The sequence below is a fragment of the Sphaeramia orbicularis genome, chromosome 21 (genome assembly GCF_902148855.1).
Source record: "Sphaeramia orbicularis chromosome 21, fSphaOr1.1, whole genome shotgun sequence".
NCBI lineage: Eukaryota > Metazoa > Chordata > Actinopteri > Kurtiformes > Apogonidae > Sphaeramia > Sphaeramia orbicularis.
This window is the reverse complement of record NC_043977.1, coordinates 10,770,976-10,798,930: the sequence shown is the minus strand read 5'-3', so window position 1 is coordinate 10,798,930 and position 27,955 is coordinate 10,770,976. Positions and strand designations below refer to the sequence as shown.

The 27,955-nt window shown below is 41.0% G+C and overlaps 1 protein-coding gene across 1 annotated transcript in view; it reads right to left on the bottom strand.

The window, feature by feature from the left end:
* Window positions 1-27,955, bottom strand: part of LOC115412831 (titin-like) — a 237,885-nt gene that overhangs the window by 197,473 nt on the left and 12,457 nt on the right. Inside the window, 36 exon segments of the mRNA XM_030125488.1 lie at window positions 1,741-1,929; window positions 2,202-2,327; window positions 2,409-2,693; window positions 4,050-4,281; window positions 5,533-5,701; window positions 5,775-5,919; window positions 7,390-7,650; window positions 7,818-8,078; window positions 9,320-9,580; window positions 10,583-10,846; window positions 10,932-11,192; window positions 11,572-11,832; window positions 11,921-12,184; window positions 12,274-12,546; window positions 12,885-13,151; window positions 13,239-13,520; window positions 13,981-15,674; window positions 16,256-16,424; window positions 16,519-16,683; window positions 16,917-17,149; window positions 17,229-17,470; window positions 18,121-18,348; window positions 18,944-19,092; window positions 19,174-19,316; window positions 20,162-20,359; window positions 20,445-20,511; window positions 20,737-20,995; window positions 21,636-21,695; window positions 21,971-22,210; window positions 23,072-23,191; window positions 23,274-23,450; window positions 24,846-25,010; window positions 25,629-25,704; window positions 25,830-26,044; window positions 26,544-26,626; window positions 26,707-26,994. Of these exon segments, the coding sequence (XP_029981348.1) occupies window positions 1,741-1,929; window positions 2,202-2,327; window positions 2,409-2,693; window positions 4,050-4,281; window positions 5,533-5,701; window positions 5,775-5,919; window positions 7,390-7,650; window positions 7,818-8,078; window positions 9,320-9,580; window positions 10,583-10,846; window positions 10,932-11,192; window positions 11,572-11,832; window positions 11,921-12,184; window positions 12,274-12,546; window positions 12,885-13,151; window positions 13,239-13,520; window positions 13,981-15,674; window positions 16,256-16,424; window positions 16,519-16,683; window positions 16,917-17,149; window positions 17,229-17,470; window positions 18,121-18,348; window positions 18,944-19,092; window positions 19,174-19,316; window positions 20,162-20,359; window positions 20,445-20,511; window positions 20,737-20,995; window positions 21,636-21,695; window positions 21,971-22,210; window positions 23,072-23,191; window positions 23,274-23,450; window positions 24,846-25,010; window positions 25,629-25,704; window positions 25,830-26,044; window positions 26,544-26,626; window positions 26,707-26,994 (8,772 nt within the window).

The window sequence follows — 27,955 nt, the reverse complement described above, 5'->3', positions numbered from 1 at the left end:
TTGAGGATGGTACAGGACTCACAAAGACTCAAGAGGTTGGTTTTGTCTGAACACAGACTGTGAGATTAGTAAGACCCGAGGGGTGTCCCAATCTGCTCTTTGTGCTGATCCTGATTCTTTTTCTGGACTAATGGTTAATTTAGTTCTAGGTTTGCTTTGATTTGTTTGGTCCAAAGTCTGAGTTAGTTCTGAAGTGCAAACACAGACTCAACAAGTTGAGGTTGTTTATTTTTGTAAAGTTTTACTCATGTTTAAAAGTTCAACCTCCTATTGTTTGTTTTACACTTACATTTTTTCAGATCTGATGAAACAAAGTGATTTTAGTGCTAATGTCAAACAGAAACTGGACATATCATTGAACTTAAGGAGCTTTGAGAACTTGATGATGATCAAATAGATGTAATTCCTTTCATATGACTGTTGATCAGCACATTTAGGTTCTGATTGTGGTTCACCCCTCATGGCGTTTCCCCTGGAGCTTTGGTTTAAAAGGAAATGAATGAATCTACAGGGACAGGAAGTGTTTGAGGGACTCAGGCTGCAGCCGGAGGAGCATCCAGATGTTACCTTCTTCTTCTTCTCTGGTTATGGTGAGCATGGCCGAGCAGGCGGCCTCTCCGGTGTTATTGGCCGCCCTGCAGGTGTACTGCCCTGCATGCTCGGAGAAAGCATCAACTATGATGAGTGTGGCCGTGTTCGTCACCTCATCGAAATGAAACACCACGTTCTTGGTGGGTTTGATGGGCTGCCGGTTGTGGAACCAGCTGATTTCTGGTTTGGGCATACCCGACACACATGCATGGAAGCGGGCCACCTCCCCGTGTGGCACTGTACAGCTCATGATTGGCTGGAGGAAAACAGGCTTTTGACCAATGGCAGGTTTCTTTACACTGGTGAGGCTGGTGGAGATACGCCACTGGGACTCAGCCTGAACATCCACCGAGTGTTTATGCCCTGAAAAGAAGCATGTCCATTCATTTCATGGGCTGTTTGTTACTGAACTGTTTCATCCCAGTGAGCACAGTCTGCAGGATTCACAGCTTCAACCACAAAGGAAGATGAAGAAACAGACCTCTCATATTCAAAAGAATAAAACTTTGAACTGCACTTGAGATTTATATTCCGTGATCTGACACTGATGTAGAAAAATTTCAGTAATATAAAACTATGTCTAGAATTTTAAGGCTAATCTGTTGTTGAATAAACAACTGATTTAGGTGGTTATGTTGAAAGACTGCCTGTATTTTAACTAAATCTACATGTATTTATGGGTTTCGTCTTTAAATCACTGAACATGTGCTCACTAGGATAAGTTTTCGTGAAAAAAAAGAGAATCAGTGCATTAACAGAATGAAACCAGAGACTCAAGATCATGACTTCGTTATGTGACACATTATCTGCTTTAAATATATTTGATAACTCTAATTCCATTTGGTCTAAATTTAGACTTAAATCAGGACTTTATGTTGTATTTTTTAAGTTATTATTAATATTATCTATCACTCAGTACTAATTAACATCCATATATGGACATATTTATCAGATATCGTTCCCCCTCTATTTTCTTCAAATGGTGAAGAAAAAAGGAAATTTTTCCACCAATGAACTGGTTTTCTTTTCAAACCTTCATCCTCACTTGGTGTGTTAATTATAATCAATAACACAACGTCATGACCTTGACAAACACTTGAACCTGGTCCGGTTGGTGTTTGTGCATTTTCCGAGGTTTCCTGAACTCACCGTCCAGTATGAGGGTTGCAGAACACGATGCAGTTCCGGCGTTGTTGACAGCCATGCAGGTGTACTCGCCCTCGTCCTCAGGGTAAACCCTGGAGATCTCCAGCTGACAGCTGTCGTCAAACTGCGACATCCTGAAGAAGTCTGACTGCTTGATCTCCTTGTCTTTGTGGAACCAGCTGATCTTCACATCTGGAGACAAAGGATTTGGTTTTTCAGGACTGATATCAACAACTGACCAAATACACTAATAAACCATATGAGGATGTGTTTGATTTATAGAATTACAAACTCCAACAGAGAACATGAACGTCAGAGTGGGAATGAAAGGGTTCCTGTTCAGTGAAGTGTCTGATGGTTCAAACTAAAACCAGGGGAATCCCACTGATTTTGTTTTTTACAATTATTTGTTACAAGATGGAATAAGATAAAAACATGAAACATCCAGAGTTATAATGTCGTACCGTCTCCACGGACCCTGCACTGGAACCGGGCTGATTCTCCTTCGCGGGCTGAGGTGTTGACGATGGGTGAGATGACAACAGGAGGTGCCACAGGAGCAGCTGAGTCTGGAGAAACTACCTCGGACACTGAACCACAAACACAGCAGGGTTTAATCCAATGATCTGAAAGGGTTCGGTCATTAACGTACCGGTCTGGAGTTCATGTACCTTCCACGTTGAGTGTGGCAGTGCTGGTGGCGGCGCCATAGTCATTCTTGGCCTCACAATTGTAAGTGGCGGCGTCTTCGGGAAACACTTCGATCAGCAGCAGCGTGTGCTCGTTGCCGTCATGGAGGAATTTACACTTGAATCCTGGAGACAGAGCCTGGGAGTTTTTGTACCAGAAGACCTGAGGCTGAGGAACGCCGCTGACCTGGACTGAGAAGCGAGCAGGTTTACCGGACTGCACCGACTGGGGTTCCATGTGACGCAGGATCTGAGGAGGCTCCGGCACTGGACAGAAACAGACAGGAAAAGGCCCGATGAACTGGACAGAACCCAACGGCATGAAGAATCAACTCTTTCATGCATGAATAATTATAAAACAGAGGGGGATCAAACACTTCCAAACAAATAATGTGTCTAATTGGATTATTCTGATTTAGATGCTACAGTTGGCTGTCTCCTTTAACACAAATTTATTATCTTAAATGTAATTGTAGTGTTAATATTACAATTAAGTGGTTCTACCATTATCTGATAATGTAGAAAAACATTTAACCCTTTCATTCCTTTTCTTTCTTTCTATTTATTTTTTTCAAGCAGAAGAAAAAAACCCAGTCTTGACTCCAGTGTTCATCTATTCTACAGCTGTTCTCTTGTATATTCATGGGTTTGGTTGTTTTAGTTCCATATCAGCCAACACAGTGGACACTTGTTCATCATCACATACACTGACACCTATTGGCCAGTCGGGAGAAGGGCATCTTTTTTTTTTACTCATAACCAAGGTGGTCAACAGGAAGTCAGAAATGCTGAACATCCTTGGAATATCTTGTAAATCCTTCAATATCAGGACACCACTGGAGGTAGAAAAAATATGCAGCATCAAGTAACATCTCAGGATTAATATCATTGGTCAAATTATACAGATTTATTTTATATTGAGAGAAATGTGTAATTAATCCCATGTCACTAAATTGTTTTAGTTACATGTTTTAGTGTAAATCAATGGGCAACTGGTATTAGAGTGAAATTAACACAATTTAAAAAAAAAAAAAAAAAAAAAAAAAAAGTTTTTTTTCATATTATCTCTATAAAGTGAGTAACAACTAGAATTAGAATATGTTAAAATGTGAGAAATTATCAGTCTGACCTGATCATCAGTATTAAATTTTTTTTTATTTCATAGTTTTCATCATTTTCAGATCTTGGTTTGTTAAATACATAATTATTTCCTTCTAAAGTTAAACTCATGGTGTCCAAATGAGTGGACATTTATGAAACTACATGAAAAACAGGTTTATATATGAAATTCAATTGCCTTGTTTTTTTCATGAGTAAAGAGGAATAAAAACACTCCAGAAAAAAAAAAAAAATTGGACTTAGGTTCTTATAATTCATTTATGAAAGGCTTAATTAATCAAAAAAATCCATGTAGTAATTTTGGTTTTGTACTTTAGAGTAGTTATTGCAAATATTATATTTTTAAATGAAGCTTAAATAACACTGTATGAAAGAGTTAAACACATAATCATCACAGTTTGAATCCATTTTTTTTAAGTCCCTTTTTTTTTTCATTTCCTCATGTGGTTTCTTTGGTCGTTTCTTTGCGTGGTGTCATATTTCCTGTAAACCATCTCTACTCACGGTTGACTCGGAGGTGCATGGTGCTTCTGTTTTTGCCGGCGATGAAGGTGTACTCTCCGGCGTCGCTCCGGTACGTCTCTGAGATGGTGAGACGGTGAATTTTCCTGATGGTGACGTAGTTGAACCTCTCCTCGGCCGAGAACTGGATCTCCACTCCGTTCCTCAACCAACGACCCTCCACATCGTCCTCATTCACCTCAAACTCTAACGTGGCTCTGTGTCTCTCCAGGACCTTGGACAGAGGACACAAAACCATTACCAGGACGTTTAACCTTCTACATAGGTGTGAAAACCCTTTGAGTCCACTGAAACCATTAACCTGGATTCCATCTACAATACAATACAATACAATCTATGCTCAATGAAACTGTTTGTTCCAAAGATAAGGACTGTTGATGTCTGTAAATTGGTTTAAGAGTCTGGTTTAGACAAGCTCTAAATGTAAAGTGTCATGAGATAACTGTTGTTATGATATGATGCTATATAAATAAAATTTGATTGATTGAATAAGGAAAGAAATACTTTAAGTTTTCAGCTCCTGATGCCTGGAACAAGCTTCAGTCTGAGCTTCACCTCCAAACATTGATTCCTTTCAATGGATTTAAAGAGTGTCAAATCTCTGGAATCAAAGCTGTTGGTCTGTAAATGTTTTGAATGATTGTTTTACATACATATATGTGTGTGTGTGTGTGTGTGTGTGTGTGTGTGTGTGTGTGTGTGTGTGTGTGTGTGTGTGTGGGGTTAAATATAGGTTCAGTCAGGTTCCAGTGTCCCTGTATGTCAGTGTCATGTTCTATCTAAATCAATCCCCAGTTGAATTTGTGAGGTTGTCAGGTTCTGTCTTTATGTTCCAGTCCTGTGGTCTGGATCCAGGAGATCAATCTCCCAGTAGGAGTGGGTGATACTTTCACTGGAGGAGAACGCAACTAATTCAATCAAACTCCATATATGACTTCTATCAGTGATCAATAGGAACTATATTGACATCTATAACCATTTACATGTTATAAATCACAATATCAACCATTATAAGTAAAAGCACATTTTAATATAAAAAACTCTAAAATCAAAATTTGTCAGAACTGTGAACAATCTTTGTAGACATTGTCCCAAGGAAGATACTTATGAAATTTGAAATGAATCTGGCCAGTAGTTTCATCGGAGAAGATGTTTGAAGAAATGCTAATGAAGATGATGCCGACACAACGCCTTCACTATAGCTTATGCCCGATCGGTTGGTGACATGATGAAAAAATCTCTCAAGGGATCTCTGCAACCTAATCATAGATCATAAGAAGGACTCCAGTTAGACAAGGACCAGATGACCACCTGGTTCTGGAAGGTCTGGACTGAACTGGTTTCTGCTGAAGGACATCTAAGCCTTTCATCGAACTCCTCCAGTCACTGTTTGGAGGTTTCTACAGAATGTCCAGGACACGGACAACGATGTGTCCAACTGTCCTGGTGGTAAATCTGGTCTCACCGTGATCTCCCTGTCCACAGGCTCAGAGATCCGGATGTCCCGACCCTCAACGATGAGCTGGGCCTTGGAAACACTGGATCCAGCCACGACCGAGTACTCTCCGGCGTCGGACATACGAACTGTTTGGATCATCAGACGGTGGACATACTTCTCTGCCGTCACGGTGAACCTGGAAGACCAAACTCAGGTGAACATTAACCCTTTAAGACCAGGCCGACAGGACCAAACAGTGGACGACATACCTGTCCTCGGCCATGTCCACCTCCTGACCATCCTTCATCCACATCACCTGAATGTTGGGCTCAGAAACCTCACACTCAAAGATGGCCTTCTTCTTCTCTGTGATCCTGATGTCTTTGATTTTCTTGGTGAATTCAATCAAACGAGCTGAAAGAGACAAAACGCTGCATTAGAACCTTGTTTCACCTCAGATCAAACTTCATTAGTTTCATTTAACCCTGAGGAGTCTGAGTGGATTTGGTCCGATTTGACTACTGTTGATTTCACCTTTTTATATATCTCTATATTTCTATATATTTCTCATTATAAAACCGTTTCCTTTGCCTTGTTTGGTCTCATTGTTTTCACCTGTGGGACTGTACACTTTTTTTTGTTGTTGTACTAACACTGAAGCTAGTCACACAAAAAATATCAAATCCCAAAAGGAAAAAGTTAGAATCTTTACTGTTTTTCACCAAAGACATGTTGAACAATTTTTATAACTTAGAATGAACATATAAATTCAAAACTTCACAAAAATTGTTACAAATTGAGCAAATAATAAAGTTGCATACAACTATGTACATGCCAGTAATGTCTTTATAACTAACTAAACTATGTACAACTATTACAACTACATACGACTATTACAACTATAGGGAACTACATACAACTATTAAAATTACATTCAACTATTAGAATTATAATCAACTATATACAACTATTTAGACCTATATACAACTATTACAACTATATACAACTATTACAATGGTATACAACTATTAGTGTTATATTCAACTGTATACAACTAATTAGAACTATATACAACTATTTAAAATTATATATAACTATTACAACTATAGGGAACTATATACAACTATTCCAAGTATATACAACTATTAGAATTACATTCAACTATATACAACTATTTAGAACTATATACAACTATTACAACTATAGGGAACTATACACAACTATTACAAGTATATACAACTATTAGAATTATATTCAACTACATACAACTGTTTAGAACTATATACAACTATTACAACTACATACAATTATTACAACTATTTAAAACTATATACAACTATTACAACGATTTACAACTATAAGAACTATATACAACTATTAGAATTATATTCAACTACATACAACTATTTAGAACTATATACAGCTATTACAACTATTTAAAACTATTACAACTATATACAACTATTACAACGATTTACAACTACTGGAACTATATACAACTATGAGTATTATATTCAACTGTATACAACTAATTAGAACTATATACAACTATTTAAAATTATATACAACTATTACGATGTAAAACTATTTAGAACTACATACAACTATTACAACTATAGGGAACAATACACAACTATTACAAGTACATACAACTATTAGAATTATATTCAACTACATACAACTATTTAGAACTATATACAACTATTACAAGTATATACAACTATTAGAATTATATTCAACAACATACAACTGTTTACAACTATACACAACTATTACAACTATTTAAAACTATTTCCAACTATTAGAATTATATTCAACTACATACAATTATTACAACTATATACAACTACAGGGACTCCTAAGGGTCAACAGCTGCATGGTTACCTTCAACAAACAGGTTGGCAGAGGAGGCTGCGGATCCGGCCACGAACTGGTACTCTCCTCCATCTCCAAAGTGGACGTTGCGGATGGTCAAGGAGTGCGTGAGCTGCCGGGTGCGGACCTGGCATCTGTCTGAAGACTTGACTTCTACACCGTTCTTCAGCCATTTGTAGGTGATGCCCTCGTAGTTGACGGTGACCTCGAAGGTGATGGTGTCTCTCTCCTGTGCATTCAGGTCCTTCAACATCGAGGTGATGAGGACAGCTGGAAAAACACAGACGGACATGTTAACAATGACATTAAACAGTCAGCACACTGAAATCTAAAGAGGCACCAATCATCTACTTTACAGATCGTATGTTTTACCGACCGTCTACTTTATTAATCATATGTTTAACCATCTGTTTTACTGATCGTCTGGTGTTTCGTACGGTTAACAGTGAGGGTTGCCGACACCCGGTCGTTGCCGCAGACGAAGGTGTACTCAGCAGAGTCGTTTCTGCTGGTGTTCATGATCTTCAGCTGGTGGAGTTTTCCCTGAACCACGATCCGGAACTTCTCGCTCATCTCAATCTCTACGCCGTCCTTCAGCCATGTGGATGGGACATTGAAGTGGGAAACTTCACACTCGAATGTGGCCACTTGAGTCTCTGGAACCTCCACGCTTTTCAGGGGCTTTGTCACACACAGAGCTAGAAACAAAGACAATGAACAGTATTATAGACCATGGATTATATCAGAGCTGGAAACACAATAAATAAGACTCACTTATCTATTATGTATCATCGATGTATATTTTTCTCCACACCTTCTATGTAGAGTTTTTTAAGATGTCATCTATAAAATGTGTCACTAAACTCTACTGTTGTTATACACTCATTAGTCCTATTTTGCTGCTTTCTTAATAGTCTTTGATAAGTTAATTTGCTTAAATAACCAAATTACAGGATGGTATTTTTAAAACTGTAATTATAAAACAAAAATTTCAATATGTGAAATGTACATCATCATCTTCAATAAACATCATTGTGCAATGTTTGTTTGTTGTTGTTACTTTCACTTTTTATAGCTAATTATTATTATTATTATTATTATTACCATTATTATTAATTATTAGTAGTAGTATTAGTATTATTATATATTATTAATCATTGTTACTATTACTGTGATCAGTGGTACTATTAATATTATTGATATCATTGTTACAGCTACTACTATGTTTATTATTATTTCTACAATTATTATTATCATTATTATTATTACTACTAGTATTTCTAATGTGTAATTGCCTGTTTTTACTACTGTTTCTATAGTTATTGTTGTTATTATGTCCTTTTTTCCTCTCATTCTTATATCTTTACATATGATGTTGTTCTGCTACTGGAACCTTAATTTCCTGGAGGTTCTGCCCAAGGATCAATAAAGTTCCATCAAATTGAATCAAATCGAATCAAATCAAATCTAATCTAATCCTGCACAATGTTGTTAATAAGGGTCGACTTCTGGATGTGTGATGAACAAAGGACAATGATACAATCTTCCGTTGATATGTCTTTATTCAACAGCGCTGGGAGAAAGCAGCAGTTTCTCTGAGCACTTTGGTTTCTCTACATCTTTATACCTCCTTCAACCTCCTTTCTAAATTTCCTTGGTAGCCTTCTGGACCATCACATCTGGTGCTCATTTCTATATGCCTGATATTCTCACTAGCATTCTTTGGCTAACATCAACATAGTAGCTAGAGTATAAAATATCCCTTTCCTATGGCTACTTTGTCACATCCACTTATCGTCTCACACACTAGTTCATGAACTAACCACCTTACAGTTCTTTTACCCAAACATGCGCTCCTTGTTTCTAGATGTTAAATGTAGAATCAGTTGTGTTAGAGGTGATGTTAGCGTGGTGGTTTCCAAATGCTAACGGTCCTCACCCTCCACCGTCAACATGGCACTGCACTGTAGATGTCCGACCACCGCCGTGTACTCTCCCGCGTTGCTGCTGTTGACATTCTGAAGGATCAGTTTGTGAGCTTTCCTCTCAGACAGGATCTTACATTTGTCGCTGGACTTCAGCTCAACACCTCTGAACATCCACCTGACGGGGATGTCATCATGTGACAGGCTCATCTCGAAGGAGGCGGTGCCATCCAGAAGAGATGTCACGTCCTTAATCTTCTTCACGATTTTGATCGCTATAGGAAGGAGAAAAACAAAAAGGTTAATGAAAACGGAATAAAAATATGAGCATAAAACAGGACAATTATTACAGCTAAAGAAACACAGACCGGTTTTACCAATAGAGAGTCGGCCTTTGTGTGTTTGCTATGGTGATTGCCACCACTTTTGTTGGGGATGCATTAAATCTGTGATTTCCCTTCAGTGAAGTTCTTAAATAGAGGCTCCTGTCGGTTCCTCAAATCACCAACATCTTTTCACAGTGACTCGCTGATATAAATTATATGTATTTAGCGTAAATCATGTGAGGTTTTGTTCTGATTTATTAATTGGTTTAATGAACTCAAATTGATAAGATGTCGAACCAATGCAAAGGGGTGAGAGCTAATAAGCTGTGCTTCTTTGCACTCCTTTTCGAATATGATTTTTTTCTTTTTCTCTTTTGTGTTTTATTATTTTATGCTTCCTTGAATTTTCCTTTCTGTATTATGTTGTACAAAGAAGTCAATTAGTAGCAATCAGGAAGCTTGTGTCATTTCCATATTAAAAAAAAAAAAACAGAATAGCCTATATTGCCATTGTGTGACTCCAGTCAGTGCAGCAATAAAACATCAGTACTACAGAAATAAGAACAGAGCAAATATAAAATTACAAAACCTAAAAATAAGGTAAGAAAATAGAATATAAATTTTACAATTTTACAAAGTAACATAAGAATAGAGTTAAATAGAACAAAAAATAAAAATGGACAAAATACGAATACATGCAAATTTACAGCATTGACAGTATGTGACAGTATGTGTATCTATGAACAATATTTTCATATTAACAGTGTGTATTACCCATGAATAACAGTATGTATATCTATGTAAAACACTATGTATATCTTTGTATACCAACATCGTGTTTATGAGGAATTTTTCTGATCTGCAGGATGAGTTTTGTAGTGAAGACGACTAAGAATAATTAGAAGTATCATCAAACCTTCATCCATTAATTGAGACAGTTGTAATACTCACTCTCGACATTGAGCCTGGCGTTGGCCGACAGTTTCCCCAGTTTGAAGGAGTAAACGGTCTCATCCTGTGTGTTGCAGTTCTTGACCTTCAGCGTATGGACCATGCCTTCAGAGGTGATCTGGTACTTGTCGCTGTTCTGCAGCTCCACGCCATTCCTGATCCACTGGGCTCCTTTAACGTTGGGGTGGGTCAGCTCCAGACTGAACACCGCCTCCTGGGTTTCGGTCACAGTTTGGTTTCTCAGAGTTTTCTTAATTTTCACCGCTGCAGGAAGAAACACAGTGCTCAGTATTTACACCAACGCCTCAGATTTGGACCTTAACATGAACGTTCTGGTGCGGGTACGTACCCTCTACCCTGAGGTTGGCAGTGGTCTTGGAGTTGGCGACCTGGTAGGTGTACTCGCCAACGTCCTGAGGTCTGGTGATGACGATAATGAGGCGTCTGACGGCACCTTTCACCTCGCTCACTACATTCTCATTGAAGTCAACCGCCTGGCCCTCCTTCAGCCACCGGCCCTCGGCGTTGGCGTTGGCAACCTGGCACTCCAGCTCCGCTGTCTGGGACTCAGCCACAGTCACATCCTGTAGGGGACGGGTGATGGCACCACCTGGTGGATGGACAAGGGAACATCCTGGTTTATAGATTTATGATATAATAAAACAAACAGACTAAAGCACAGTTTTTACCCACTAGTGGTCAAATGTTTTGTAGGTAAATGTAAATGTAAATGGATTTTCCTCCATATTCCATAAGGACTGACAAGAGCATCTTAGATATACAGCGATACACAAACCCATGCTCTTCTGACACCTCTGATCCTCAGTGTAGAGGAACCATAATGTCCAAAAACACCACAGAGCTGATCCGGTCTCAAATGTGTCCACTATCAGTGGGCCACTTTCAGATAGAGGTGGCTTTCATTGTATTGACTGTTGATCCACTCTTCATTTTCTTCCCTCTGTGAATGTGACATTAACTGGACTCACCAGACACTGTGAGGTTGGCGCTGGAGATCTTTTCACCAGCATTGAAGGTGTACTGGCCCTCCTCATCCTTCATGGCGTCAATGATCATCAGAGAGTGAACGGTGCCCTTGGACTCCATCTTGTACTTGGGTCCAGGTTTGAGTTGCTGGTTCCTGAAGGTCCACATGGGATCGATACCAGGGTGAGAAACCTCGACTTCAAAGGTGACATTCTGGGACTCAGAGCAAACTTTGTCTTCCATGTGCCTAACGATGTGAACCTCTGAAACAGACCACAGTTGCAAAATGAGATATTATAGTCCTAATGCTGAGCTCCAGTCATTGCAGGTGAACAAATGAACAGATCGTACCTTCTACCATCAGGCTGCAGCTGGTGTCAACTTTTCCAACCACCAGTTTGTATCGTCCTTTATCAGAGGCGAAGGTTCTGGTGAAGACCAGACGCTGCTTGGATCCCTTTGCCACCATCTGGATTCGGTCGCTGGCTGTCAGCTGTTTGTCGTTGTGGTACCATTTGACAGAGCTAACGTCCTGAGCAGAGATCTTTGCTTCCAGGACGGCCTTAGTGCCTTCAATGGAAGACACGTCCTTCAGTGGAATCACGATGTCAATGGCTGCAAGAAAAGATGACATGGATGTCAAAGAGGATCCAACACAAATTGATCCTGGATCTGTGGTCAAGTATCATTTATGAACATCTTACTCTGGACATTCAGTTTGCAGGATGTGGAGATGTCCTGAGCAGGAACCACAAATGAGTACGAAGCCGCATCTTCTCTGGTGACGTTCTCCAACAGAAGCTTGTGAACCTGTTTGTCAATGACGATGTGGATGCGGTCGGAGGCGGTGATGGCCTGGCCGCTCTTCATCCAGGTTCCCTCCACGTTCTCCTGGGAGAAGCGGACCTCCAGCTGAGCGATGTCGCCCTCACAGACAGTGAGGTCGGACAGAGGCTGCATCAGGGTCACAGGTCGCACTGAAGAACAGAACAAACTGTCACTGAAGGTAGGTCAACCACATAAAATCAGTGTAAAACAGGAGCTGAAGATCCAAACACAATGAACATCAGAGAATGATGACAAAGGGTTCAGGTTAGTTTACATAAAATTAATATGGAGCCAGGGGACAGAGGATTCATTCATAATTTTAAAAAAAACAAAACATCTTAGCTATTCTAGAAGATCAAAAATAGATAAAACATTAGAAATACAGATGAAAAACATCTCAGATTATTCTCTGAGATGTTAAAAACCAGGGTTACATAGCTTTGTAGAAACATATTGACAGTGGATTGACATGGATCATCATCCTTACGTTTCATCTTCAGCGAGGCACTGCTCCTCAGATCTCCACATACAAAGGTGTATTTGCCCTGATCCTCTTTGCGGACGTCTTTAATGGACAGAGTTTGTCTTCCTCTGCGAGATGACATGATGTATTTGGCGCTGGGTGAAAGCTCCTTGTCTCCAAAGAACCAGCTGCCCTCAGCATCCTCACGAGACAGCTCCACCTCGAACTCTCCAGTGTAGGTCTCTGGTATCTCAATGTTCTCCAAGTGTTTGACAAGTTCCAGAGCAGCACCTGAACCGGAGTCATCACACACATCATTAATATCTACATTCAGAGATGTAAAAACAGTGAACAGAGAAATGCTGGGTGTAGAAATACCTTCAACATGCAGCCTAGCACTGGTCCTGATGTTCTGATCTTCTACCACCACACAGGAGTATTCAGCGTCATCCTTCATCTCAATCACAAGCACCGACAGGAAGTGGACCTTCCTGTCCGAGTGCATCCTGTACTTGTCTCCAGAGAAAATCTCCATGTTGTTTTTCAACCATTTCACTTTGACAAAAGGCTCGTTTGTTTCACACTCAAAGGTCACCATGGTGTCCTTCTCATTGGCGGTGGCGTCTTCCAGGTTCTGGGTGAAGGTCACTGCTGTTTTGGCTGCAATGAGAAAAAAAGGAGGTGAAATATCCAAATGAAGAGAACCAGTATTGACAAAATAATTCCAGTCAATGAAAATTAAGACTGAATCTGAAACTTTCATATCATCGCTGTTGGACAGAAACCTCTTATGTCCAAAACAGTTATTTTTCAGGAAACTGGAAAAACAATGTATATTCCAAATAAATGAATGGAGTTACAAATTGTAGCCACAAGCCATTTTCAACACTTTTCATTGGTTAAATATTTCTAAAACCATCAGGCCAACATGAAAACTGACCAATAGAATCATTTTATGATAAAAAAAAAAGACTTTCCGCCCGACAGCAACAAGATTAATGTTCATTTTAGACAGTAATACGATTAGCAAAATCAAAACAATTGAATCATCACAAAATCCAAACAAAAACTTAACAAATAAAACCTAAGGAATATTTCTAAACTTGGTTTTAGGAAATACCTTGCACCAGCAGGAAGGCGTGGCTTGAAGACTCTCCGGCGATGTTCATGGCTTTCACCATGATGCTGGCAGAATCTTCTGCTGTCACGTCTCTGATCACCAGTTCACAGACGTGATCTTCAGGCCAGTACCAGTAGATCCTGTCCGACTTCTCCAGCTGGATGCCGTTCTTGAACCACTGGCACTCGGGGTCTGGTCTGCCAACGACCCTGACTCTGAAATGGACCTCGTCCATCGGAGCAACAGTCTTACTGGCAATGCGTTCAAGGATCTTGGGAGCTTCCATGGATGGAGAGAGCTGGATCCTCTCTGGTTTGATGGTGGGAATGGTCACTTTGCCCTGCTCCTCCAACTTCTTCCTCTCAGCCTCTTCCTTCTCTTTCAGGTGATGGAGTAGCTCATCTTTTGTCTTCTTCAGTAAATCCTCATAGGACTCATCCCTCTTGTGACCCTTGGACTCCACAGCAGAGATGGACTCATAGAAACCTTCTTCTGTTCTGCGTTTAAACTTGCTCTTCAGCTCCTCTGTCTCCTCTGAGGTCTTCTCATGAACAATCCTCTGCGTTTTCCTCAGTTTGACGACCTCCCTGTCTGCTTGAGCCTCACCAGGTCGGTCTACTTTCATGACATCAAATCCCATTCTGCCAGGTTCATGAGCTTCTGCCGCCTTTGCTTCTGGAGCCCGACGAAGCACAGATCTGAAGTCCTCTTTTTGCTGGATCTCCAGCTTCACGGTGTGCTCAGTGGTGCCCAGAGGATTGTCTGCAACCACCCTGACCTCACCTGCATCGTAGGACTTGATGTCAACGATCTCCAAGTAATAAATGCCGTCATATCGGAGTCGGTACCTCTTGCTTTTGCGGATCAGTTGTCCATTGAGGTACCAGTTGACTTTGGGTGCTGGATACCCAGTCACTCTGCAGCGGAAACGTGCAATGTCACCTTCATATACTCTTGCTGGTTCAGGAAGCAGGACAATTTCAGGTTTGGTCTTCTCACATTCTTCATCAGTGCTGCTGACTCCTGCAGGTCCTCCTTCATGAACCATGCGCTCTAACTCGTCAATCCGAACTCCCTTTCTACCTTCAGGAAGCTGAGATTCCTCCACCAGACCTTTCTCATCTTTAACAATCAGAGTAGCTGAGGTCTGGTCGACTCCATACTTGTTGCTAGCTCTGCAGGTGATGACTCCGCTGTCTCTGGCATACGCAACTTCATAGTCGAGGCTGCAGTATCCAAATTCGTTAACCATCCGCAGTCTGTTGGCAGCTGCCAGAGGTTTGCCGTCGTGAAGCCACTCCACCACCATTGTGGGATCTCCGATGGGCGTCAGTCTGCACTCGAAGTGAGCCGGACCGAAGCGCTTCATCCTGATGGAGGTGAGCTTCTTCTTGAACTGTGGTTTCTGTTGCTTCTCCTTGTCGTACAGGTCGCCCTCCTCCCACTGATCCTGTCCATATCTCATATGAAGAGGCTCCAGTTCCGGAGCAGCGATCTCCTTGGCTTTGTACGTTCCTTTAGTGATGATGAGTTTCCTCTCTGTCTGGGGTGCTGCAAAGTCCACCTCCACATTAACTCTGCAGCGGGTGGTGTCTCTGCCGGCCTTGTTGATGGCGGTGGCGGTGTACCAGGCGCTGTCAGAGCTGGCAGCAGATGGAATCTGGAATTTGGCCTCGCCTTTAGTTCCATCAATTCTGAAATTCAGACCAAAGCCATGATCATTGGAACATTTCTCAAACTCATTTACATGTATTACTTCTGTTAAGAAAACAAATTTGTTTTCGTGGAATATGTGTTTTACAAATGCGCCAATATTAGATATAATTCCATGTATCATTCATTCACTTTTCAGGTCAAAATTTACTTGATTGGATATGTTAAAAAATACCACATGATTTTAATAACTTTTCCTCAAATCAAAAGTGGAAAGAAAATATTTTTAAAATTATACATTTTTGTAGTTAGTAATAATGTCTTGGGGCGAATTTATCCAGTATCTGTCTAAATGTCGTCTGATGGTTCTAGATATTTTGAATGAAACCTTCCAGAACCAGAATGCTTTTTCTATTTTCAGTTTTCACAAATATGTTCATGACTGCTTTATGTCTGTAAAACAGGACAGACAGTTGTGTGGTGTGTGTAGTTTTACTCCATAATTGGCTGGTGTAAAACCCTCTTACCAGGAGCACAGGTGTGTATTATGTTTTTAAAGTCCTATGATGTGAACATGTTGCCTTCAGCTTATTCATCAACAGATACAGTTGTGGATACATACTTGATGTGTGGATGCTTGTGAGGAGAGATAATGTCACTGTTTTTCAGCCAAACAATGTCAGGCAGTGGGTTTCCCATGGCTTTAACAGCCAGTTCCACCAGCGTGCCCTGCTTAACAGTAATGTTCTTCAGCTTCTCCACAAATTGAGGACGTGCCAGACTCTCACGAGCTGCAAATGATCAAGACAGTGTTAATTACACAAAATTAGGAACTAAAATAAAATCAGCTGACCCAGAATAATCACTTCTGTGAATGTGTCTCACCATCAACTGTGAGAGTTACAGCAACAGTGGTTCTTCCAGCTCTGTTCTGAGCCACCACCGTCCACTCCCCAGAGTCCTGAGGCATCGCCGGGACAATGATCAGAGACTGAGTACCGTCCTCCTTAATCACAATCTTATGGGTGTAGTCATTAACCACTTGTTGTCCTGAGAAGAGAAAGGACATGTTTTAAAACACATCTCAGATTAGACAAAACATACAGACATATTTTACTCTTTTATGGGTCTGCCCTCCAGCTTTTTTAAGGTTGTTCTAGGTGGAAAGCTCCAAAACTAAGCTTTGGAGTTCCACAGGGTTCTGTTCTTGGACCATTACTGTTTCCTATTTACATGTAACAAAAGAGGTTAAGTTTAAAAAAAAAAAAAAAACGTTCTCTTACCATTGTGGAACCAGTATGTCTCGGGCATTGGTCTGCCAACGACCTTTAGGTCAAATCTGGCGGTTTGTCCCTCTGAGCACTTTATTGAGGAAGGTTTCATGACGAACACAGGTTTGTAGAGTCTTTCGAGTGAAGCTTCATCGGTGTCGTCCAGACGCCGAGCAGGAGAACGTCCAGGTGAACGGCTTGGAGAACGACCAGGGGATCGGCTCAGGGAGCGAGGAGATGTGGACCTAAGACAGAAGATGTCATCATCCAGGTGTTCGTGGTAGTTACCTGTCATCCTGATCTGTTTGAGGACATAAAGCTCACCTGATCCTCTGCACGGCAGGCTGTGGTGTATATCTCTGAGGTGTCACCGCTCCAGACGGTTCCACGTACAGTTTTCCAGAGCTGACGATGTTTCCCTTCATGTTGCAGGCGAAGGCAGTGTAGACGCCCTCGTCTTCTGGAAGAACCACAGGCAGACGAAGACTGGCTCTGCCATCCTGGAGAACCTCCATCTGGTACCGACCACCAGCTCTGATTCGCTGTCCGTCTTTGTACCAAGCAATCTGATGGAAAACAGAATGATGGACTTTGTAAGATAATCTGACACTGGGTCTGTTACCATGGAGATCAACAAAATCCATAATATCATGGCCATTGGATAAAACAAAGCAATTGTAATGGATGTAAAAGGAGATGTTTTAAATGTTAATATAAGGATTAAGAGCAAACCATCAGGACAACACAAACCAACGCAATGTAAAAAAAAAAAAAATTAAAAATGACTTTTTCCAGATCTAATAGTTACAGTTGGATTCAGTAGATTTCTCTAGCAGTTTTTATTTGTATTCTTTTTCAGTGGATAGTTGTTTGTCTGCTTTAGCTTTTAATAATGGTCCAGAATGATGTAAAATTATGTATTTTCATTATGAAACACAGAAAAATGTGCTTCTTTCTGGAGATACTGGAATCTTTATCCCTTTGAAAACCTGGACTAAACCATGGACCATTGGACATATTGTGTGTTAAACGTAATAGTAGAGTTGAACTTCTAAAAGTGTTGGCAGTGAAGCTTCTTGGACTCTGAACTGGGACAGATATGTATGAAAACAAAACAACTAAATAATTAAAAAGCCAACAGGTTGTGGGTGGAGTCGACCATCATGTGTTCAGTCATAGGTCAGTGTTACTACATAGTGGGTTCATCATCCCTAACCTTGGGCAGGGGGTTTCCACCCATCTTGCAGTGGAACGTCACACCCATTCCCTCCATGATCCTGTAGTTTTTGACTGGAGTGTGGAAGGCCGGCTGCACCGCCTCCTCCTCCGCCACCGTCACCATCATCTCTCCGTCCTCTGTCACCAACTCTCTGTAGGTAATCCTCATGATACGCAACTCGATCTCCTGGATGATCCTCTCCTCAAAGGCTGAAATCAGGAACTCCTGTAGATAAAGAGATTGTGTTTAAATAAGAACTGGACACGTTCAGATGGTGTTAGTGTTGATGGTTAAAAACGCTGCTGCTCGACTTTTAACTGGAGCCAAAAAATGGGACCATATCAGCCCAATTTTAGCATTAATTCACTGGCTCCTGGTTTGTTTCTGAATTAATTTAAAAATTCTTTTATTTGTTTTTAAATGCCTCAGTGGTCTTGGAATTCAGTAACTGTGTGACCTGCTCCAGTCGTACAGATCAGTCACTGTTATTCATCCCAAAGACACAGAGGAAGCTGAAGATGACAAGGCCTTATCCGTCGCTGATTCCTAACTGTAGAATGAATGACCTTTGCACATCAAGCAGGACGACTCAATTTCTGTTTTGAAATCCTCTCTTACAACATATTTTTTCTCCTTGGCCTTTAGCTCAGTGTGAGAGGTTGGCTTTTAATGTTTTAATGCATAATTACTTGTATTGTTTTTATTAATTCTTTTATGTATTTTATTTGTTTTTAAGTCTGTGTCCAGTACTTTGGTTGACAGTGCTGTTTTTGAAGTGCTTTATAAATAAAGCTGACTAGACTTGGATGGAGTAAAATACCGTTTCAGAGACGAAGCTCATGGGCGTGGTCATCCTCCTCTGTTCCATCTCATACTGACTCACGACCACAGACGGTTCCTGAACCACTGTCGCCGTCACTTCGGTTTTGTACGTCACATCCTGCTGCTTCATGTATGCTTCGTATGCCTCTGCAAACGCAAAAAACATCACGATTTTATTCATGTATCCAACAGGTCCACAAGTTACTCAGAGTTGGAGGGTGGAGTTACCTTCCTCCAACAGTCCGGCAGAGGCGGAGGCTTCTCCATGTGGATTCTTGAGGAAGACGGAGTATTCTCCAGCATCATCGGCAAACGTCATGGAGATCTCCAACCGGCATTCACCAGTCTCTTTCTTATAGAACACTTTATATCTGAGGGGCAAACAGTCCATCTGTTAATGAAGACGTCAGGGAATATCTGAACCATTGATGGAGCTAAATATGTCAAAAAAATCACAACAGAATCTGTAAATAAAAAGTTAAACAGATTTATGAACAGACTGAAGATCCTGTGTGTGTCATTTCTATGATGTGTTTGGTGTTTTCTTCTTTTATCTTTATCTTAATTTTCTACTTAATGACTTGTTTTTCCCTTTTTTTAACAACTTTAAATAAGTTCAACATATTGGGTTTGATTCCATGCTGATGATACTGTTGTTCACTCGTGTAATCCAGAGGATGTTAGTGTCTACTTCCAGTGCAGATTTAATAACACCAAACTTCAATCCAATCACAAATCCAGTACCATGGGCTTTAGTTTACGATACAACTACTTCTATGTCTTTAATTTGTGTTCCCTCTAAACAACGGTTTGTTCAAATGTGAACTTTCTTTAAGTCAAACACTGATTTTATCATAAAAAGAACAAAAAGAATAGCTGAGCCACTTAATGTGATGTATAAGAATGCCTGTTTACATTTATTAATAGTTTTTGACTTTTGTTCTTAGCTTCAGAATCGTTTAAAGCAGTTCTTGAAGTAGGTTTAGATTTAAAAACTGCAAAAACTTGTAAAAACTGAAGAATTAATTCATTATTAGGTTTTATTTCATTTAAGTTTATTTCACACCAAACCTTCTTTGTTTTGATTGTTCTTGTTCATATATAAGTTCCTCAACAGTAAAAAAAAAAACAACAACAAAAAAACAAAAAACTAAATATGGTACTTGTGCATACCTGTATACACCTGTATGCAGTACTTGTGTGTACTTGTGCGTACCTGTATCCGGTGGTGAGTGGAACACCACTCTTCTTCCAGATGATGTGTGGTTTGGGGTTTCCTCCGACCTGACACTCAAACACTACACTTCCTCCTTCCACCAGCTTCTGGACGCTCGGTTTCTTGATGAAGAAGGGGGCGGCGGCTTCACCTGCGCTCACCTCCATCACCACCTGTTCCTTGGTTTCCATGGAAACACTGACAGGAAAAAAACCCCCAAATACATCAAATACTGTACTTTGTGGAAATTATTAAAACTGGTAAAAATATTTTAAAAACTCACATTTTCTCTTGTGTCATTCCAGTTTCTGTCATAGTTGTCTCTTCTCTGCTCTCAATTTCTTCAGATACTATGAAAAAAAGGAAAACACATCAACAACCTTGTTTACAGTCGTTGACCTCTGACCTTCAGGTAACAGGAGGAGCTGATGGACAGTTGGTTTTAATGTTCGTTGTGTACAGTTGTTATTGCTTCCAGTTGTTCTTGTTTACCTTTGACCAGGAGGTAACAGGAGGAGCTGACTGAGGGTGAGTTCTATTGTTTGTTGTTTACAGTTGTTGTTGTTGTTGTTTACCTTTGACCAGCAGGTAGCAGGAGGAGCTAACAGTGCCGGCCTCGCTGGTCGCCGTGCAGGTGAAGCGTCCGCTGTCCTCGGCGAAGGCCTCGCGGATCACCATGCGGGCGAACCCGTTGTCGTAGCTGAGCTGGAAGTCGATGGAGCTCTCAATCTTGTAATCCTCCCTGAACCACATAATCACAGGGGTTGGGTGACCTCGGATCTGACACTCCAGGGTCACGGACTCGCCCTCGGTCACTGTCGTGTTCTTGAGGCCCTGAACACACAAACATGGAGTGGAGACGGTCGTTATGACAATGACTAACAGGAGGTTTCAGTTCAGATATGGATGAATTTCAGTTTCAGTTTGATTTTAACAGAGGAAACTGTCGACTGGATATGAAAAAATAATGTTAAAACTATTTAGTTGAAATAATTTTAAATGTTAATGTTATTTAATGTTGTATTAATGTTATGTTTTGTATACTATTTTAAAAATAATAAATATTAAATTATTTGTCTTTTTACTTGGATTTACAACATCTATATAAACATTACACTGTTCCTTATTTCTCTCAGTCATGTTTATTTTAATAATCACTAAATCACATTTATCTATTAATTAATAAGTGAAATGAGATAAGCACATCATGGTTTTAGTTTTAGAGATTTGACACATAAAAACTACACAATAAACAAGTTCAAACTGGTCTGAGACTGAGATAAAAAACAACTAAATCACAATTAAAGGTTGGACAACTGAACTTTCTGAGACCTGATCTGTCCAAATACCAGATGACAAAATGACGCCTGCACATGTGAGTTTAGATCTGGTTTTAATCCACATCGATCCGGATCCAATCAGGGACCTGATCAGAGCTTGGATACATGTGGAAGAAACAGGAAACAGGACTCACAGCGATTAGAGTGGGTGGAACCACGGGTTCCTGGGCTCTGGTTGGAACGGCGCCCGCCTCCTGGAAAAGAAACCAACCAGTTAAATGCCGTCTGAGGCGAGGGGGCGGGGTTTATGAGCGGAAGAGATCTGTGAGGATGGAGGGGGTAAAGCGTTTAGCACAAATAAAAACCTGCAGAGAGAAAAGACACACGATGAAGACAGAGAAGGAGAAGGTGGAGGAGGGGGAGGGATCTTCATGAGGCAGGTGACAGGTGAAGGACGGTGTGTGATTGGCTGCTGAGGTCAGGTGACAGTTCACACAGGGTTACAGTGAAACAGGGGGTGGTGACCAACCTGAGGCTCCCAGTCCTCAAACTCCTCCTCACTGACTGCGTAAGCCCCGCCCCCCTGCACCTCCAACTGACTCTGATATCTGGGGTCTTTGAAGGGTGGGGGGAGGGGCTCCACATGCATCTCAGCCGCCGCTGCTCGGCGAGACGGACTCGGAGACTTTACGGGTTTGATGACTTTTCTGGGGGTGGAGGGGGACGACAGGTCTTTGTGGAGGGAGGCGACAGCCGAGCCAATGGACACCTGACCGAGAACAATCACCGTCACAAAAAAACACCGAAAACTGTGACAGGTGTCATCTGAGGTTAGTGATGGGACGTGGATATTTAATACAAGTGGAAAAGAGCTGAAGCACCAATAAACCAGGGTCTAAACACTGGTTTCCAATCAGTTTAGGGTCATTTAATATCATGTCTACAGCTGTAAGATGTCCTGTTCATTACAATTTCACATATAAACATCAAAATTAATAATCAATATTATATTTATCTCAATATAAAACTATATTATGACATTTGTCATTATTGTTTTGTATCCCAGACCCCTGTCAGAGAAGAAACACCTGAATTAAGCGTGTCCACATACTTCTGTCCATTTGTATATGAGTTAGACAATTATGATATGAGGCTAACGATATATTAATCCGCAGATCAACTGGACATTTTACCACAAACACTGAAGAATCACTTTAAACAGTTGATTCTCTTAACGATGACACTAATAAACCCAAAATACTACCATACACCTGTACTCTGGGCAGATTAGGAAGGTTTAGATGGTGTTTTATTGACATGATGTGGCTTTGGTAACCCTACGTCTGTTTTCCATCTTTGAGGTCCAGATAGTTCACAGGTTCATTTATATTGACAGCCCTGGTACAAACTCAGAGATGTTCAATACTGATGACATATTAATGGGTGATAGTCTTTATAATTTAAGTGTCTCCTGACTTTCTGATACACCAGCCCTGGGTTTCATACGGTAACATTACAGTGAGCGTGGCTGAGGCAGGAGGACCGCTCCTGACTGTCTGACGGGGTTACGATGGCGTGGGTTAAGGTGGGATGGAGGTTTTGGATGAAGGGCTGCCACTTCTCTTCTTACCTCGTGGCTATATTCAGGTTTAGGAACAGACACTTTAGAGACAGTGAAATGTGGGAGTGTGGACGGGCTGGCGGCGGCGGCGGCGTCCACTCGGGGGGATGTTTCTGTGGCAGTCTGAATCTGGAGTGACCAACAGAGGGTTAACACACTGACACTCTCTGCTGTTGGCATCATGTCATAAGGTCAAAGATGAAGTTTGGACCTGTGAAATCTGGACTGGGCTTGGTTCTGACACCACAGGTATTCCTTTGATCTCCACCTCTACGGCCTCCTCCTCTTCAGCTCCACCCCCTTCACTGTGCGGGGGCTGGCGGACCCGAGCGAGGTCAACAGCAGCCACCACCGTGGCCACTGCCTCAGCCTTTTTCCCTCCCTCCGGCTGAAGACACGAGCAGTGGCACATAGATGTCAGGACATCCACGGCAGGAGGTCCAACAAAACCACAGAAGAAGTAGAAACATGCAACAAAACAGAAACAAACAAACATGCAGAAAATACCAGCGTTTCAGATACATCCACCTCCTACAGCAGGGGGGTCAAACATACAGCCTGTGGACCAAAACCGGACACCAAAGAGTCCAATCCCTCCGATGAAATGCAAATATGACACTGAAGATATCAACAATCAGTGATGTTAAAATCATTTTAGTTCAGGTTCCACATTCAGACCAATGTGATCTAAAGTGGATCAGACCAGTAAAATAATAACACATGTTATTAACATGTAAATAAGAGCTTTTTTTATATACTCATAACCAAGATGGCTGACAGGAAGTCAGAAATGCTGAACATCCCAGGAATATCTTGTAAATCCTTCTATATCAGGACACCCCTGATGGTAGAAAAAATATGGAAGCATCAAGTAACATCTAAGGATTAATATCATTTGTCAAAATTACACAGATTTATTTTATATTGAAAGAAATTTATAATTAATCCTGTGTCGACTAAATTAGACGGCTGTATTTACACTGTAATTCATACCAATACTGTAATTTTACTGTTCTGGATAAACCTGTTCAGCACTGACATGTTTTACTAGAAATCAATGAACAATTGGTATTAGAGTGGAATTAACAGCATTTTAGACAAAAAGTTGTTGTTTTAGTATATTATCGCCATAAAGTGAATAACAACTAGTGTTAGAATATGTTAAAATGTGGGAAAACATGAGATTATCTGCATTTAATATGTTTGTATTTCATAGTTTTCATCACTTTCTGATAATTGTTTGTTGAATACATAATTATTTCCTGCTAAAGTTAAACTCATGGTGTCAAGCTGAGTGGACATTTATGGAACTACTTAAAAAATAGGTTAAAACAAAATCAATTGCATTGTTTTTTTCATGATTTAAGAGGAATAAAAACAATCAGGAAAAAAATCTGGACTAAGGTTCTTGTAATTCCATGAAAGGGTTAACAAGACTAAAACCTAAACTCATATTCTATAAACCACACCAGTCAGTCCTCAGAGGATCAGTGTGGACAGGTGATGAGGTGATATCTGTAGTGGACACAGTGGGGACATCTACCTGGTCTCCGGACCCAGATGTCTGGGTGGGACCTGGACTACGACCCTGATCCACTGCTGCTCCCACTGTAACCACAGCCATGCCCTTATGACACCACGAAGCATGCTCGTCCTGACGCATCGACACATGATCAGGCGTTGGACACTCAGACGAAGACAACATCCATCCTCTGCCTCACTAATCACATTCACATACGCTTTAACCTGACATGCTGCGTTGGTCATGTGACCCTGCCCTCACCTCTCTTGAGGCGCTGACTTGCTGCTCCCAGTGTTTCTCCATGTGCAGCTGGGTGGCGCTGCTCACAGCACTCATACTAGTCATACTGGTCATACTGGTGTAACTGGACTCAGCCACCAGGCCTCCCTGTTTCCACGGAGGAAGGATTTCAGGAGAAGCAGAAACCTGAGGAGGAGGAGCCACAGCAGACACTGTTAACACCTGAATCTATGCATGAAGGTCAACTGTTTCTATTGAACATCATTGACTGTTTCTATTGGACGACAGGATCCACATGTTAGAGTTCATCATTTATATTAACCCTGACTGTAAAGAAAGGTTTATATAAAGGTATGAAAACAGTCATTTCCAGTCGTCGACTCAAGGTCCTGCGGAACATATTTGATGGTTTTCCATAAATCCGTTGTTCAGTCCAGGTTTATTATCCAGATGGACAGATTATGACAATGACCATTAGAGGGACTGGAACCACATAAGAAACATTTTCTACACATTCAACTGGTAGATTCACAAAGAAAACAGACTCAGACTTTATGACAATTAAATAAAGTCATACAATTTATGAGGAAAAAACTGTGCTTCATTAGAATAAAACTGTATGAAGAAAAATAATAATTACCAGAAAACTGAAATTAAAGGCATAAACTAATGACAAAAACCTGGATTTTCTGACGATAAAGAAGGAACCATGTTAAAAATTTTGATATCATCTGAAATTAGACTGAAATATTTACCAAAAAACGCAAAGGCCCAGGACCAGGTCCAGGTGTGCGGTGGACTCACCTGCTTTCTGGCCATGATTGGAGACTTGACGGGTCTGATGGGGGAGACGGATGGTCTGGCAGATGGAGACACAGGTCTGGAAAGGACACAACAGTGTCAACACACATCCAACTCCTGAGGTCATGGGACCTAGGCTGACCCCTGGGGTCATGTGACCTGAGCCGACCCCTGTGGTCATGTGACATGGGAACCGTATCTTACCTGACGGGTGCCGGCTGGGGCCCTTTGACATGTCTGACAGGCGAAGGCGACTGCTGGCGTCCTCCGGACACCCTGGTGACGTAGGAGGGCGGGGACTTGGACGTGGGCTTTGGGGGTACTCTGGGCGGGGTTTTATGGGCCAAGTGCTGGGTCATGACTCCGCCTTCTACATGCATCTCCATCATAGTGGTTGCTTGAAAACTGGCCTCAACCTTCTGCAAAAGTACAACAGACGTTTATGTACAGTGGGTCATCACTATGGCAACAGACGAGGGTCAAGAAGCGTCACAGAGCGGAAGCTCCAAAAAATACCATTGGGGCATCATTTCGTTCCATGGCAATGGCAAGGAGGGTCTTTTATTGTATTATTTTTATGTGTACTTTATTATGTTCACATATGTAAGAGGGTTTGTTTTTAGTCATAGATTTGACTAAATGTTTAGAAATAAACAGTTTTTTGTTTCCATTGATTCTTCTTTTGTTTAATCGTTTATTCTTAGTCATTGTTATTTTTGTGTGTTTTACTGTTAGTCTTGCGTATTCTAATCATTTTGTTTAATCTTTCATCATGATGTGATGCTGCAGGTGACAATAAATCAGTCAAGTTTTATGGAACAGATTAATGTGACTGGATCTAAAATCTGCCCGGTTTGTAAATGAATCTGTAAATGTTCTGATGTGACAGTAAATTCATGGTGTGTATTTGTGTCTGACCTTCTGGACTCTGGTATGGGCCGTTGCCATCTGAGACGTGGACACAATAGTTTTGGTTTTCTTCACAGGTACAGCTTCTTCGCCTGCAGACACACATACACATCTGTTCAACATCAAAGCCTCATCACTCCCTGAATCCACCGCTAAATGCCACTGGACTCACCCTGAACCAGCAGCTCAGCAGTGGAAGTGGCCCGACCGCTGCTGTTGGTGGCAGTGACAGAATATGTCCCAGAATCCTCTGGGAAGGCCTCGGCGATCAGCAGACTGTAGAGGTCTCCCTCCTGCAGGATCCTGAAGTCGGCTGAGCTCTGGATCTCGGCTCCCTCTCGGTAAAACTTGACCACAGGTGTGGGGATACCGGTCACTCGGACGTCCAGCCTCACCTGACTGCCCTGTCTCACTGTGGAGCTCTGCAGCCTCTGCACGAAGGTAGGGGGGGCTGTCTCCGCTGGACACACAAATTCAAGACGTTAGGATGAAGAGGTTCACCCAGACCTGTCCCCGAGGCAGGGTTTAGTATTATTAACCTTTATTTAAACCAGAGTGTCCTTAACAGCAGCAGAAGGTACAGATAACAGACATTTCAGCCAAACATCCAACTAAAAATGTACATAAAACACATAATAAAACCAAATATAAAACACCAAACTAAAAACATTCACAGGGGCAACTAAGTTAAAACTGATCAAATCTGATTAAAAAAGAAATGATGAAATTAACAGGAAACGTTAAAGTCTAGAAACATTAATGTATGAAGTGAAACAATAAAACAAATGAAGGAAATAGTTCACCTGGTTCATCTAAAGCTGAGTCATATGATAAATGTCACATGATGTTAAAAATAATGTCTGTTTCTGTTTATAGTGAAGTTGAAGGAACCAAAAATAAACCAATTGATGTGATTCCATCTGAACTGACTCTTTAATTCTTTTTTTTTCCCCTGGTGATGAGTTCAGTTTGTCTGTTTGTAATTTTACGATTTTCTGATGATTTTGTTCACTGTCACATCATTAAATTAAAATACATCAGAGGAGTTTCATCTGATCTTGTTGAAGTTGAAAACATTGAACCCTGTTGTTTCATTTGACTGTGTGTGTGGTGATAAATAGCATTATCATTATATTAAAGGCTGATACGTGCTGTTTAATTTCCCAGCTCATCGTGGACATGTTGACTCATGTAACTCCAGACCTGATTGGTTTATCACACAATAAAAGTCAGGCTCCTCTTAAGGAAAGTTATGCTGCAACAGCTGCATCTATATTTATTTTATCACAGGATTAAATGACGGAAAAGGTCACAACTACAACTGACAACAGGGCAAACTTAGACTAAAGACATTCACTGATCTGAGACCAGTTAGAGTCACCTTAAGAATCCACTCATTTAACTCATTTATCTCATTTATC